General features: G+C 38.8%; 1 protein-coding gene across 9 annotated transcripts in view; it reads left to right on the top strand.

Annotated features, from left to right (window-relative positions):
• The window catches only part of PDE4D (phosphodiesterase 4D), an 807734-nt gene that overhangs the window by 741933 nt on the left and 50725 nt on the right, over positions 1-15076 (top strand). For 8 of the 9 annotated variants that reach the window (XM_005556956.4, XM_015451424.3, XM_065546289.1 and 5 more), the window contains one exon: positions 2952-3064. In XM_005556956.4, coding sequence (XP_005557013.1) covers positions 2952-3064 — 113 coding nt within the window. Of the gene's footprint in view, positions 1-2088; positions 2866-2951; positions 3065-15076 lie in introns of those variants that run through there. The other variant, XM_005556964.5, reaches the window with a different exon arrangement.

The raw sequence follows: 15076 nt of genomic DNA, 5'->3' as shown, positions 1-15076 counted from the left end.
ATGTCTTGAAGCATTAGCCAAAACATTCCCGAATTACTTTTCCACATTAAAAAATAACAACTGAAATATAATGTGTGGAGCCACATCCTGTTAGATTTGAGGCCTGAGTTTGTACTTTTGATTTCTGAAGAGCTTTGGGAACTTGGTGAAGTTGGGGGCAGGGGGGCAGCTTACTTAGCTACTGGGAAATCACTTGAGGCTCAGGCTTTGAGAAAGTTGGAGGGCAGGGGAGAGGAACCACAGAAAGCCAAACCTCGGAGGGGACTCCCAGCTTCATTGTAACCGATGATTGGAAAGGTGGCACTGAACAAATCCCTGAACACAATGGCTACGTATCTTTAATCCACTGGATAGGCTAACTATGGACAGCTCAAATGATCATTAAAAAAGTCAATGTACTCTTAAAATTTCCTACATTCCTATCTTATGGGAATGAGAGAGAGAGGAAAATGTCAAAACCAAACCATATAGTAGATGTACTACCATGGCAAGTAGGTGATGCTATACTTGCATATGGAAATTATTCAGTAAAATGAAAATGATTGTGTTAGAGCCACAGGCGAAAGTATTGTTCGTGATCTTTAGAGTGTGGGGTTACAATGGGCTTTCTATATTTGTGTGTAATGCTTCAATTTTTATAACAAGCATGTAATAATTTTTACATTCTTAGAATTGGGGAAGCTATACAGAACAAGTATTTTATATTTACCATTTAAAATTATTAATATCTTTAACTTGTTCCTGTTGTTAATGGGGAAGAAAAAAGCTTCAATCTGAAATTTTAATTCACCTGGCAAGGTTTAGGCAATTGTTTGTCCATCTAAAGCATATATTTACTTCACTTTAGACTGCGGGATGGAGGAAGTGGAACAAAAAAGAGGCAAATTTTAACGTAGAGTACTCAAAGTGAACAGTAAATAGTTCAAGAATTCTTGATAACAACAAGCCACGTGGCACTTGTAACAAATACTTTAAAAGTCGCTCTAACTTTTACAAATTTCATATAAAAAGCTATGTGAAAAATCCGAGGAGACTAAATTCAGTCGATGAATTTCTTTGTTGTGCCACTGATAATTTATGGAGTCTAAATTTCAAGGGCAGAATTTCTTCTCCACCAATACCTGTAGATTTTTAAAGACAAAGACAGAGAATCCCACCACTTCGTGTAAGTTTCTCAGCATCTTCTTTCCACTCGACCATGACAAAGTTTTATAAAATGGACTCTTGGGAGTTTGATTTCTCCCCACTGTGAATGGTTTGCTTATTGCATGCCAATGTAGAGAAGTTCTCCCACAACTGGTCTGCTTAGCGAGAGTGCCTCTGGTCCCCTAGGTCAGCCTTTGTAAACAGAACAGACTTCCCTATGCCTTTGAATGTGGTCTTTCCGTTTTCTCAAAATTGTAGTGTAATCTGCGCATGGTGGGTAGAAACACCATGCCAGATTTTCTTCCTTAGCCCAAGATCATCTAGGTCTTGTGCAATTCACAGGGGAAAGGAGTAGTATGCAGGACATGCGTAAATTCTCCCTACCATGTGTTTCTTTCACATTGCTGTTCCTTTAAGATAACTCTTAGGCAATTCTGCATATGAAAATGCAGCCTATTGTCAAATTTGTGAACTATAAAGCGTTCCGATCCCGCAACATTGTATATTTTGTTTGCTTGTTTCTGTCTGCCCCAACATTTAGAAGTCTGGTACTGAGACTGGGCTGGTCGTAGAAAAAGGATGTGGTCTTAATAGAAACGCGGGTATTCCCACAAGCCTGCCTCCTTCAAGTAGGTGAATCCTAAACCTTTAGAAACGAACCCCCAGAAACCCTAAACCTTAAACCCTCAGAAACACTGAGGGTCCTAAATAACCTTGTTTGTGAAACTTGGCAGGAAGCAGCTGGTCCTGCAGACGCAGAGGCTCCAGCGGTCGGGGCAACCTGGAGGGCAGTGGCTCAGTGGGCTGCACTGGGTTCCCGCTGGGCAGGTGCGCGGCCGTGCGCGCCTGCGCGCAGGTCCCTCCTAAGCCCCGCAGCGGGCGCGACCCCGGGCGGAGGGCTGCAGGCGCTCCACGCCGGGTTTTCCGCCGCTCTCCTAGCACAGACAGTCCCACAGCAGCCCCACAGACACACACGCTCGCGCCGCGCCTCCTCGGCTGCACTTCAAAGCGAGTGGCGCCCGGCTGCTCCGGGGGGATGGCACTGCGAGGTGGCGGGGCCCCCGGGGCAGAGCCCGAGGGGAAGGACACGGCGGGTGGCATGGACAGGCTTTTGCAATTCGAAATCTTTTCGTAAGGGGGTTGAGGAGGAGCCAGGCAGCGCTGAGGGCCGAGAGGGGCGTGAGGGGGAGTGTTCCCGGAAAGCTGCGGCGTTGGAGCCGCGCTGCGCCTGCCGCCCGAGGAGTTGAGAAAGAAAACAGGAAACGTGGTGGCCGCGCACCCGGCCGCGGCTGATTCACTCGCTTCAAGTGCCGTGCAGAAGGCTCGGCAGGCGGGGCGGGCGTGGGGCCGCGGCTCCGGGCCGGGGACCTAGGAGATCGGGCTGTGGACCAGACGCTCCTCTCCGGGGCGGACACCTAAGCGCGCGCGCCATCCCCTCGCCATCCGCTAGAGTCGGGCTCCTGGACTGGGACTTGGGCCCGTCGCACAGTTGAAAAGTCGCATAGTGGTTTTTACGCCCGCGTCGCCGTGTGAAAGTTGGCTCGCCGCTCTTTGCACGCTCTCCTTGGAGGCCGACCCGTCACGCCAAGCTGGAGAGACCGTGCCTCCCCGAGGCCAGCCGCCCCGCGAGCAGAGCCTCCGCCCCCGTTGCACTGCCGGGCTGGGCAATATGAAGGAGCAGCCCTCATGTGCCGGCACCGGGCATCCGAGCATGGCGGGGTATGGCAGGATGGCCCCCTTTGAACTCACTAGCGGACCCGTGAAGCGCTTGAGAACTGAGTCCCCCTTTCCCTGTCTCTTCGCAGAGGAGGCCTACCAGAAACTGGCCAGCGAGACCCTGGAGGAGCTGGACTGGTGTCTGGACCAGTTAGAGACCCTACAGACCAGGCACTCCGTCAGTGAGATGGCCTCCAACAAGGTAAGCCCCGGTTCTGCTGTCACCGATGCCCCCAGGCTGCTGATTCCCCTGCCGGCGAGCCCGCTAGTACCCATAGCCCCGGGAAATACAGTGAGAGGTTTTTTAGGCTTGCTGCATGTTGGCTATTCTGCTCCTTAGAGGGAGGTTCTTGTTTCCATGCCTTGCCTCTCCTAGTCACGCCAGATAAACATTTTCCAAAAGCAATTTGACGTAGTTTAAGTACCTCCCAAGACACAGGGTTCCTAAGTGACATTGTGCCCTTGTAGCAGAAACCCAGTAGGGTCCATTGGCATTGCATGTTTAAAGGTGTTCTTGGGATTCCCGGTTAAAATAAGAATTGGTGGATGTCTGTGAAATCACTTGAATGTCACCACCTAGGGCACTCAAACTCAGAAGAGTTCATCGAACTTGGAACCTTCACCCTAATTCATCTGGTTGTCAGGGTACCCTGCAAGAACTGAGCCTTTATATATTCAGTTGGCCATACACATCCGCAGGAAACATTAATAGAGTTAGAAGGTTCCTTATGATCATTACTTTTGTTTCCATTAATCTTGGAGAGAAAGCCCAGTTTTTCGAGGTCATTTAGTACAAGGAGGCTTCAACTAGGCATCTGTGCCATATGTACTAAGGTGCTGGTCTTGGCAGTTAATGGAGTTTTGAGGGCTGAGAAGTAACCTTCAGCCTGGGACAGCCTTAAAATAGCACGGAAGGCAAGGTATAATGTTTTCAGTTTTGCTGTATTTTTTGGATTTCCTGTTCTTTTTGTCTTTAGTTATGCAAGGAGATAATTGGAATTATATATGTTTTTAATGGCTCTTTGCCTGTGCATGTCATGTGCAGATGGCTGAAGGATTCAGCCAGTAAAGACTGGTAATGTGTGACAAATAGTTGCCTCTGCAAGATATTTAAGTATTTTTGGCTATTTACAAGGTCAAGAAGGTTATATTAACTTACAGTTCATCTGTGTGCACATATCTTTCAATGAGTGATACTTTTTTTTTCTAGCTTACTATGGTTTTTATCCCACCTGTTCTCACGCAGTTTTTACAAAAATGCCACAGCATAACAGCCACTTGATTGTCTTATCTATTAACAGTGCTTTTGTAGGTAGCATTGTCAAGTGAAAAGTTGGCTTCAAATAAATAAAAGGGGCTCTGTAGACACGGCCAGCAGATACTAACCTACCCATATGCACACTGACCTACCCATGTCCACACTGACGATCAATTCTGTTTTTTTGTCATTTGTGCCTCATTTCTAAATTTGGCACAGCTCCTCATCAGAATGACCAATTATTGCTCTCTTACTGGGACTCTTACCCCCTGCTGTGGCATTAGGTACCTTTGTTCTCATTTGGGTAACAAATTCTTAGTTTTATAAAATACAGGGTTTTTTTTCATAATTTGATTCTTAATAGCAGTAGACATATGCTGAATATGTCCAGTGTCCTAACTGCTAAATGGGAGCACTTTGCCATGGGCCAGAGTTCTTAATTCCATTGTGTGGTTGATTCTGTGTAAGAAAAGGAAGAGCAGAATCAAAAGCCACTTAGCAATGTACAAGCATTAGTGTATGTTTTCAAGATGATTTAACAGTAGTTTTTCAGCTAAATGAATTTGAGCAGCTAGTTGCTTTCCCTAAAATCCATATTCTTCATGTTGAGACCTATGTTTGGATTTAACACTGAATGTGAAATTTAATAATGTATTGTAAATGACTTCAGCTGTCAAGGAATTAATCTGTACATTAAGATTTAGAAATGTTTTAGGTCATAATAATTGCCTAAAATGATCCCTTCTTTTAAAAGCACCAGATAAGACAGAGATTTAGAAAAAGTAATCTTTACTATGAAGGCCCCAAATTAGACTTTGAGTTAATTTACAGGTTTGATAGGAGAGGTTGGTCTGTTTGGTTAAAATGAAATCTAGGTAAAGCGAGAAGATAATTTTTTCAAAATGTAGTCATTCTAGCAATGTTTATGTCTTGTGGCTGAAAAATTCCGATATTTTTTCCTAGCCCACGACAGAGCTGAATTGAAAAATCATTGCCGTCACACTAATTTTTAACATTAAACTTAGCTCAGCTTAAGCTGTAGCTTAAACTTTTAATGTCCAAGCCATTCATGTGTTCTTTAACTTATTTATTTCTAAATAAGTGCTAAGCTTACATGACTTTTATAGACAAAAAAGGGTTGGCATAGAAAGAAAAGAAAGCTCTTGCTAAGGGTTGTAAAGTTACTCTTCTTCTTGATAACAAGGGCATGAATAGGCCACATCCACAAAAGCTGTAAACTGAGTTGGAGCAGCTGATCCCAAGGCCCCTGTGAGTGTTGCCACACCTTCAGTCTGAACTGGAAATGTGTACCGCTTGCATCATCTCCACTCAGTTATTTGATATTTCTTGAGTATGAATGAATGAATCTGAAACATTGCTTTTCGGTTGTTAGTTTTATTACCATCCATTCTTTTTACATATACGTGTTCAAACCAGCTGGTATTTTCAGTTTATTCTCTTTTAGCCTTTGAAAAATTATGACAGTATTCTCTGTTCTCTCTTGAGGTTTTAAAAATTTACTCTAATAGATCAAAAAGCACAATAAAAACACTAGTAAGAGATCAGGATTTTTAAATGGTGATAGAAAATACTTATTATGAAGATGGATTTAGGTGTTAGGAAGGAGGAAACTGATTCCTCAAACCCATTAAACAAACTGGATTAACATATTATTTCTATTTCTTAGACTTCTCAATAAAAGGCATCTTAACCAATTAGCAGTTTTTAAATGATGCTCTAGGAGCAACTAGCTGTACTTCCTGTATTGGTATTATAATGTTGCTTGCTTGTTGATGGCATTGAAGCAGGAAAATTATTGAATTCTTGGCCAAGGCTAGGGTTGGCTATAACACATGTAGGATGCTTGTACCAAGTGGGGTAAGAGATTCCAGATGGCATTTAATTTGAGTGATTAAATCTACAGCATTTACCCTTATAAGCACATTAATCTGCCTGAGATTTGTACAGATTTCCTTTGGAACCTCATTGCTACAACTGAGCGTAATTTTAGTGAGGTCTCAAAGCTTTGGAGGCAGGCAAACCTGGAAGTTGAATTACGGTTTTGTTTCTTGCTAATGGAGTTACATTAGAGAACGACTTCAATGTTTTTAACTTCAGTTTCCTTAGCATAAAATGGGCATCATAATAACTGTCTTGAAAGATCAGTGTAAGAGTTCAAAAGAATATATAAAAAAGAGCTAGCTAATATAGTATCTGACAATAGTAAGCACTGTATCTGTTGTTATTGCTATTATTTGGGTTTTAGGTCAAACTTCATTGGTTGCTTACATGGCTAAAATGTCTTTTTACCACTCAGTTGTAACTTATACTAGACATTTCAAGTTTTATGGAATTTTATAATTCTTAGATAACTGTCTATAGCACACATTTCTGTATCATAAAAATGCTTAAATTATATTTATAGTTTTTGTGGTATAATACAGACATGAACATTCTGAAGTTCTAATTAGAAGTTTAGGTTTTTCTTAAATTCCAGTTACAGAATGCCAGACAGAAGAGCTAACTAAGTACTTTTCCCGTTTTACTCTAAAACTGAAAATGCAGACCTTACTAATTTTTAGAACATGTAAAATATAATAAGGGTTAGTGGTCAATGTGCCTTTGTAGTAAAACACCTTTTAAGTAGAATAGTTTCACCATGTTTTTGGTTACCTTTCTCTCATAGAAAGTATATCGAGGATGGGAGTCAGTGGAGAGGAAAGAAGGACAGCGAGCGGTCTGGGCCTCAGGGCTTTCAAGGATTATGCTATGGAACCCTGTAACGTTATCCTCTTGTGACCTAATAATGCACCTTTCACCAGGCCTTCCCTGTAAGTTCAGTGAGGTTCAAAGGAGAAAACGAAATCGTTTTGAGTTCTTCCCAAGACGTATCACTATAAAAATGGTATTTTGTTTCTGCTCTCTAATTTTGGGGGCAGTTTGAGGTTTGGCATGGCTGGAAATGACTGTGTTTCAAGCTGAAAGTCTGTCTTGAAGTTAGAATCCAGCCCCTAAGAGACTTCAGATTTTTCTATACTTCATTCCGAATGTACTTAGGCCAGCTTTACAAATGTAGTCATGACTTCTTTATGGAATTTATTTTGTGTATTTGACTTTTGACAAACCTCTCTAGCATGTTTCTGTTGCCTGTAAATTAAGTTGCTTTGCTGGGGTGCTTTGTCTCAGTGCTTTCTCTGGCTGCTCCCCCTACTGCTTTGTAATAGTCAATGCAGAACATATAGTAGCACTTTTTGTTGATGTATGTTCTGGGCAAGAGGGGTGTTGTAATAAATATAGGATCTTCATAGAAGTGGCTAAATCTTAAGATATTTCCACATTATGCAACCACAACGTAACTCAGAATAGAGATAAATGTTAAACTTTTGCTAAGAAGGAAACTAAGTTAATTGGAAAAGGCATGTTAGTTTTATAGAGAGAAAATAGCCTCAGTTGTTTTCTACATTAACATATTAAACTTTAGATTAAAAAATTGTTGAGTTAATATGCCTAAATACAAACTTTAAATATCAGAAGAAAATATCTTCTATAATTATAGAAAATCAACAGTTAGATGCTTTGAGTTCAATATCTGCTTTTTAATTTACTTAATAGAGGTAGATTGGAGAAAGATTTATGTAGCTTACATGTAGTACCTAAAAGTTAATATGAAAGATTGAGAATCCTATAATCACTGTTAGAAAAAATACTTCCTTTGCTTTTCAGTAATAATAGAAGAGGGAAACAATTTTAAAGGAAATTTTTCTTTCGCTGGAAAGTAGAGCCCTTGACTTTACCTTAGCATAAAACTAAGGATTAAAACAAATCTTAATTTGTCTCTATTGTCATCCATTCAGTTCCTGTGCCAGTATTTAGTAAAAATTTAATTATTCCTAACATGTAATTATCCAAAATTCCTAATTTTTAATTATTCAACAAATTAATCATTACTAGAGAATTTTCTTCTTTTCAGTTATATTTTGACTTAATTTATGGGGTAGTGGTAGTGGTAACTTCTGTCTGAGAGCATTATGAACTGTCTACGTTTTTGAAAAAAATTCCAAAACATAAGGGTTGGCCATGATAAAAGAAGTATTTTTTCTAATGTTATGGATAGATGAAACAAACTGGTATTTTTCGAGATAGCAAGGATGATAGATAATGCTTTTGTTCAATTTAAGAAGATTTCTGTGACAGTTATATAGATTGTAGCTATCACTTAAGATATAAATACATGTTGGATGTGAAGTGCTGCTAATGTCATTATTTTCCATTGATTCATAACATATGTAGAGCTTGGTTTTCTCTTTCAGCAGGAGGGACCAACTCTTTTTCTGGAACTGTAGATTGCTGGGGTTAATCTTGTGATAGTGTAGCTCTAGCGGGGGAGCAGTTTTTACATGGCTATTTATTGTAATAGTTGAATTGACACTGTTCATCTGAGATCTTTCTAGAATATAGAGAGATCAGTAGCACTTTCTTTTGATATTCACATTAGCTTTCAAAGGCATTTGAAGAAGACTGTGTTATTCCCTGTAACAGGGATTGGGGGTATGCCTTGATATTTGCTTAAACAACAAACAGTTCTGCTGTGTCTTTTAGAAAATTAGTTAAGTTCAGTTACCAGCTATAATGATAATAGGCTTATTATTTTTTACTCTTAGAGAATAGTTTATCTTTTATAAAGTATTTATTATTATTATTTAGTATTCAGAGCTTCTTGTTTTTGTTCTGTTATACTTTGTATGTGATAAGGATGAATGATATTTACTCCCTGGCCTGGAGTATGCACCAGTGATACTTACAGCAGTTTGTACAGTGGAAAGAACATAAATGTTTTTCATTAGGCAAACGTGGTTTCGAATTCCAGCTCTGTTGTTTCCTATCTAACATTTTGGGCAATAGGCCTTTCCCCTCTGGAGCCGTTTTTTCGTTTATAAGTGGGGATAATGAAAGGGGAAAATAAAATGGAAAAGTTATTGAGAGCATTAGCTATAATGTATGTAAAGCTCAGTTTGGTGCATTAGCACACACTAGGTGCTCAATAAATTACATGTGCTTGCCTGTCTAGAATACATTAAAAAAGAGAGATTAAGAAAAACTCTGTGTCACATATTTCTTGCAATGTAAAAACATAATATTTCTTAGAAGAAAAACACAACTTTTCTATTCTTTAAGAATTTACAGTCTAAGTTAATGTTGCTCAAACTTTGTCATTTTTGAGAGAGAGTCTCGTCTGTCACCCAGGCTGGAGTACAGTGGCATCATCTCGGCTCACTGCAACCTCCACCTCCTGGGTTCAAGCAATTCTCCTGCCTCAGCCTCCCAAGTAGCTGGACTACAGGCGCCCACCACCATACCCAGCTAATTTTTGTATTTTTGGTAGAGACGGGGTTTCACCGTGTTAGCCAGGATGTTCTCGATCTCTTGACCTCATGATCCTCCCTCCTCGGCCTCCCACAATGCTGGGATTTTGTCATTTCTTGTACATTCATATCGGCTATTATATGTTGAATGTTTTAACTTATTTCTTTTTTATTAATCTTTAAAAATTTTTCAATTATTCTTAATTGACAAATATTAATTGTATATATTTCTGGGGTACAATGTGATTTTTAAAATGTGTACATCATAGATTCAGTAAAGCTAATTAACATATCTATATTACCTCACCAATTTATCTTTTTGTGATGAGAATGTCAAAAATCTATTTTAGCAATTGTAAAACACATAATGCGTTATTATTAACTGGGGTCTGCATGCAGTGTAATAGATCACTAAAACTTATTCCTCCAATCTAACTGAAATTTTGTACTGTTTGATCAACATCTTCCATTTTTCTCTCCCTCCTCCTGTATAGCCTCTGGTAACCACCTTTCTACCCTCTGTTTCTGAGACTGACTTTTTTAGATTCCCCACAAAGTGAGATCATTTATTAAAGACAGTATTTGTCTTTCCATACCTGACGTATTTCACTTAGCATAATGTCCTCCAGTTCCATTTCATGATGTTGTGAATGACAGAATTTCTTGCTTTTATAAGGCTATATAATCTTTATATATATATATATATATATATATATATATATCTCACATTTTTTATTCTTTATCCTTCTTTTCACTGATGAACACTTAGATTGCTTCCGTATCTTGGCTGTTGTAAATAAAGCTGAAATGAATATGGGAGTGCAAATATCTTTTTGATGTATCAATTTCAATTCCTCTGGGTATATACCTAGAAGCAGGATTGTTGGATTGTATGGTAGTTCTATTTTTAGGTTTTTAGGGAACCTTCATACTATTTTCAATATGGTGGTTCTAATTTACATTCCCACCAATAGTGTAGAAGGGCTCCCTTTTCTCCATATCTTTGCCAACACTTGTTATCATTCATCTTTTGAAAATAGCCATTCTACATGGTGGAGAGCAACACATACTGGGGTCTGTTGCGGGGTGGGATGGGGGCAGGGAGAGCATCAGGAAGAATGGCTAATGGATGCTGGGCTTAGTACCTAGGTGATGGGATTATATGTGAAGCAAACATGGCACATGTGTAGCTATGTAACAAACCTACACATCCTGCACGTGTACCTCTGAACTTAAAAGTTGAAGAGAAAAAGAAGGAAAATAGCCATTCTAACAGGCATGAGGTATAGCTCATTGTGGTTTTAATTTGCATTTCCCTGAGAATTAGATATATTGTTGAGTTTTTGTTTGTTGTTTTTGAGACAGGGTCTTGCTCTTTTGTTCAGGCTGGAGTGCAGTGGCATGATCATGTCTCACTGTGACCTCAAACTCTTGGGCTCCATGATCCTGCCTCAGCCTCCCAAGTAGCTAGGACTACAGGTGTGTGCCACCATGCCTGTTTTTTTTATTTTTTCATATAGAGAGGGTCTTACTATTCTGCCCAGGTTTGTCTAAAATTCCTGGCCCCAAGTGATCTTCTGCCTCAGGTTCCCAAAGCACTGGGATTATAGGCATGAGCCACTGTGTGGGACTGAGGAGCATTTTTTTTTTTTTTTTTTTTTTTTGTATCTCTGTTGGCCATTCATATCTCTTTTTTGAGGAAAGTGTGTCTGTTCAGATCCTTTGCCTATTTTTAATCTACTTGTTTTCTTACTGTTTGGTTGTTTGAATTTTTTATATATTTTAAATATTAGCCTCTTATCAGATGTATTGTTTGCAGATATTGTCTCCTAATCCATGGGTTGTCTTTTCACCCTGTTATTTGGTTGCTTGTGCAGATACTTTATAGTTTGATGCAGTTCTATTTGTCTATTTTTGTTTTTGTTGCCTGTGTTTTTGGAGTCCTATCCAAGAAATCATTGCCCAGACCATTGTTGTGGAGATTCCCTTATATTTTCTTCTAGTAGCTTTACAGTTTCAGGTCTTATGTTTAAGCCTTTATATCTATTTTGAGTTGATTTGTATACATAGTATGAGATAAGAGTACAGTTTCTTTCTTCTGCAGGTGGACATCCAGTTTTCCCATCACTATTTGAAGAGACTGCCCTCTCTCCATTGTGTGTTCTTGGACCCTTTGTCAAAAATCAATTAACTCTAAATACTTGGATTTACTTCTGAGCTTTCTATCCCATTCCATTGGTTGATGTTTGTTTTTATGTCAGTACCATGCTGTTTTGATTACAGTAACTTTATAATATATTTTGAAATGAGGGAATGCGATGCCTGCAGCTTTGTTCTTTTTGCTCAAGATTGCTTTGGCTATTAGTTCTTTTTTGGTTCATATAAATTTTAAGATTTTTTTTCTCTGTTTCTGTGAAAAAAATGACACTGGAATTTTGATAGGAACTGCATTGAATCTGTAGAGGAATTGCATTGAATCTGTAGATGGCTTTGGATAGAATGGACATTTTAATATTACTAATTCTTTCAGTATATGAACATGGGATATCTTTTCATTTATTTCTGTTTTCTTCAGTTTTTTAAATCAATGTCTTGTAGTTTCCAGTATATAGATCTTTCACCTCTTTGGTTAGATTTGCTCCTAATTATTTTTTTGATGCTGTTGCAAATGGGGTTATTTTCTTAATTTCTTTTTTTTTTTTTTTTTTTTTTTTTTTTTTGAGACGGAGTCTCACGCTGTTGCCCAGGCTGGAGTGCAGTGGCGCGATCTCGGCTCACTGCAAGCTCCGCCTCCTGGGTTCACGCCATTCTGCTGCCTCAGCCTCCTGAGTAGCTAGGACTACAGGCGCCCGCCACCGCGCCCAGCTAATTTTTTGTATTTTTAGTAGAGACGGGGTTTCACTGTGGTCTCCATCTCCTGACCTTGTGATCCGCCCGCCTCGGCCTCCCAAAGTGATGGGATTACAGGCTTGAGCCACCACGCCCGGCTATTTTCTTAATTTCTATTTTGGATAATTTATTGTCAAAGTATAGAAATGCTAAGAGCAATTTATTGTTAAATGTAAATACTTAAGTGCCTCATCTTAAGTAATGGTATTCATGAAATCACGGGTTTTATGTTCAAGTTATATTTTTTCTGTATTTTATCTAAAATTAATAAATGACAAAATGAGAAAACATTCATCCTTGCACCACCTTACAGCATTTTGCCTGCCATTTACTAACACTGGGCGTACTTTTGGACACACGCGTCTAAATCAGCTGCAAAAACAATTTAGAGACTAATTTATTGTTTTAAACAATCAACATTTTTCCTTCTTTGCCCTGAGTTAGATTTCTCCACTAGAGGAGAAAATGGCAAATTCCTTCAGCAGAAATATTCCAATTCATAAAATATTCATTCCTTAGGCAGAATGGTCCATGGATTTAGAGCACCCTACTATAGACAGCCTGCCTGAATTGGATTCATTCTCTGCCTTTTACCAAGTATAAATTGGGCCACATTGCCTTCTGTGCTTCAGTTTCCTCATCTGTTAAATAGTTGCTGTGATGATTTAATGAATTAAAAGATGGGAATTGTCTAGACTGAGTCAGGAACATACTAGATACTCAGTAGAACTCATTCAGTTCCATATGTGAAGGAATAACATTCATTTTTATTTTCTTACTTTGCGGGGTGAGGATTAGAGAAGGGTGTCTGCCATCCTGATTTCTATCCTTTTGATAAAGTGGCCTAATAATGTTGATACTAACCAAAGAGGATTATTATGTTTTATTTACTCTTCTCCCCCATTACTCACTTTTTCTGGTGGTGTTTTGTATGCTTTCTTTCCTTTATTTTAATCCTTCAAGTTTGCCCTTTGTTTCTTTCTGTAATTTTACAGTATAGCTCATCAAGCAAGCCTGAGATTTTTGTCAGAATATCTGAAAATCTCTGAGCTTTTTCTAGCAGAAATGCATAATACAGTGGAGAAGAATAGTCTAGCCAGTGTTTTTCATAAATTCTTCCTCTGCATGAGACTGAAAGTAACCCAGGCACACAATATCTTATTAATGTTTAATATTAAGAAAAATATATTAAGAAGGTAACTCTCCATTCTGCCTCTCAACATCTTACCATCTAGTATACACACAAATATTTCCTTGCTCTATCAGCCAAGAGAGTCTAGAAGCAACCATACCCCAGTAGCAATGAGCACACTTAGCACACACATTTTGGTTTCTAATGCCATTTTCCAATAAAAGGAACCAAGACTGTTTGAAAAAAAATAACTGATTCTATCAGGAAGGAAATATGTAAGATGAGCCTGGAGCATCTTGTAGTGCCAGAAAGTAAGGACCTGCTCAAAAAAACGGAACCCTACCCCCATGGGAATATATTGAAGAGTTTCAAGAGCAAACTGAAAGAGCTCCCAATGGCCAAAGCTAGAACAATTTGAGCAAGAAAATAATATAGTATTGGATTGTATCCCATAGGGTAAAATAAATATCCATAAACCCATATTGATATAATTTATTACATAAATAAGTGGGGGAAGAATAGACAAATCTCCTCCTGTGCAGAATTCCCAGTAGCTTCTATAGATACTCTGCTCTCAAGGAGGGAGAACATAACCCCCTCCACCCTAAGTGTGAGTTGTGCATATTGACTTCCTTCTAAACAGTACAGTGTACAAAGGGGGAAAAAAAAAAAGAAACTGCAGTGGAGAAACCTATCACTACCTCAACCAGGCTATCAAGGTCAACACTGACAGTGAGAAGTGATAATATGTACCCTCTATATGATCTGATGAAAATGGCACTTTTTATCTGTGGTTTCCCTACTGAAAACATATAACCCCAATCTAATCATGAGGCAAATATCAGACAGATCTCAGTTGAGGGACATTCTACCCTCAAAACCTGACCAGTGTTTGACCAGTATTCCGCAAAACTGTCAAGGTTATCAAAAACAAAGAAAACCTGAGATACCTACAGCCAAGAAGAGCCTCAGGAGACATGAGGGCTAAATATAATGTGGTATCCTGGATGGGATCTGGAACAGAAAATAAAAATGAGAAAAATTATGTGAAAACTAAGGAAATCTGAATAAAAAAATGTGAAAACTAAGGAAATCTGAATAAAAAAATGTGAAAACTAAGGAAATCTGAATAAAGTGTGGACTTTGCTTAATAATAATGTATCAATATTGGTTCAATAATTGTGACAAATGTGCCATACTAAAGTCAGATGTTAATAATGGGAAACAGTATAGAGTATATAGGAATTATCTGTATTGTCTCCACAAGTTTTCTGTAAATCTAGATCTGTTCTAAAACAAAAAGTTTTATTTAAAAAATTGAAACCATCTTTTAAGGCCTATCTGGAATGTTACGTCCTTTATAAAGCCTTTTTTTTTTTTTTAATTCCATCTTCTTGCCATCCAGTATCTGGGGTGTCCTATATCTCCCACCTCAGGCTCTCCTAATTGGATACCTTTGACTTTCCACAGAACTTTTATTTGTAATTCTCTTAACTCTTAGTACAATATTTTGTGTCTTTGTTTTATTGTTCTGATGAGGTCTTCTACGGTGTTTTTAGCCCAACCCAGTGA

This window comes from Macaca fascicularis, chromosome 6 (genome assembly GCF_037993035.2).
Source record: "Macaca fascicularis isolate 582-1 chromosome 6, T2T-MFA8v1.1".
Taxonomy (NCBI): Eukaryota; Metazoa; Chordata; class Mammalia; order Primates; family Cercopithecidae; genus Macaca; species Macaca fascicularis.
Note: the sequence above shows the minus strand (reverse complement) of the source record. Positions and strands in the feature narration are given on the sequence as shown.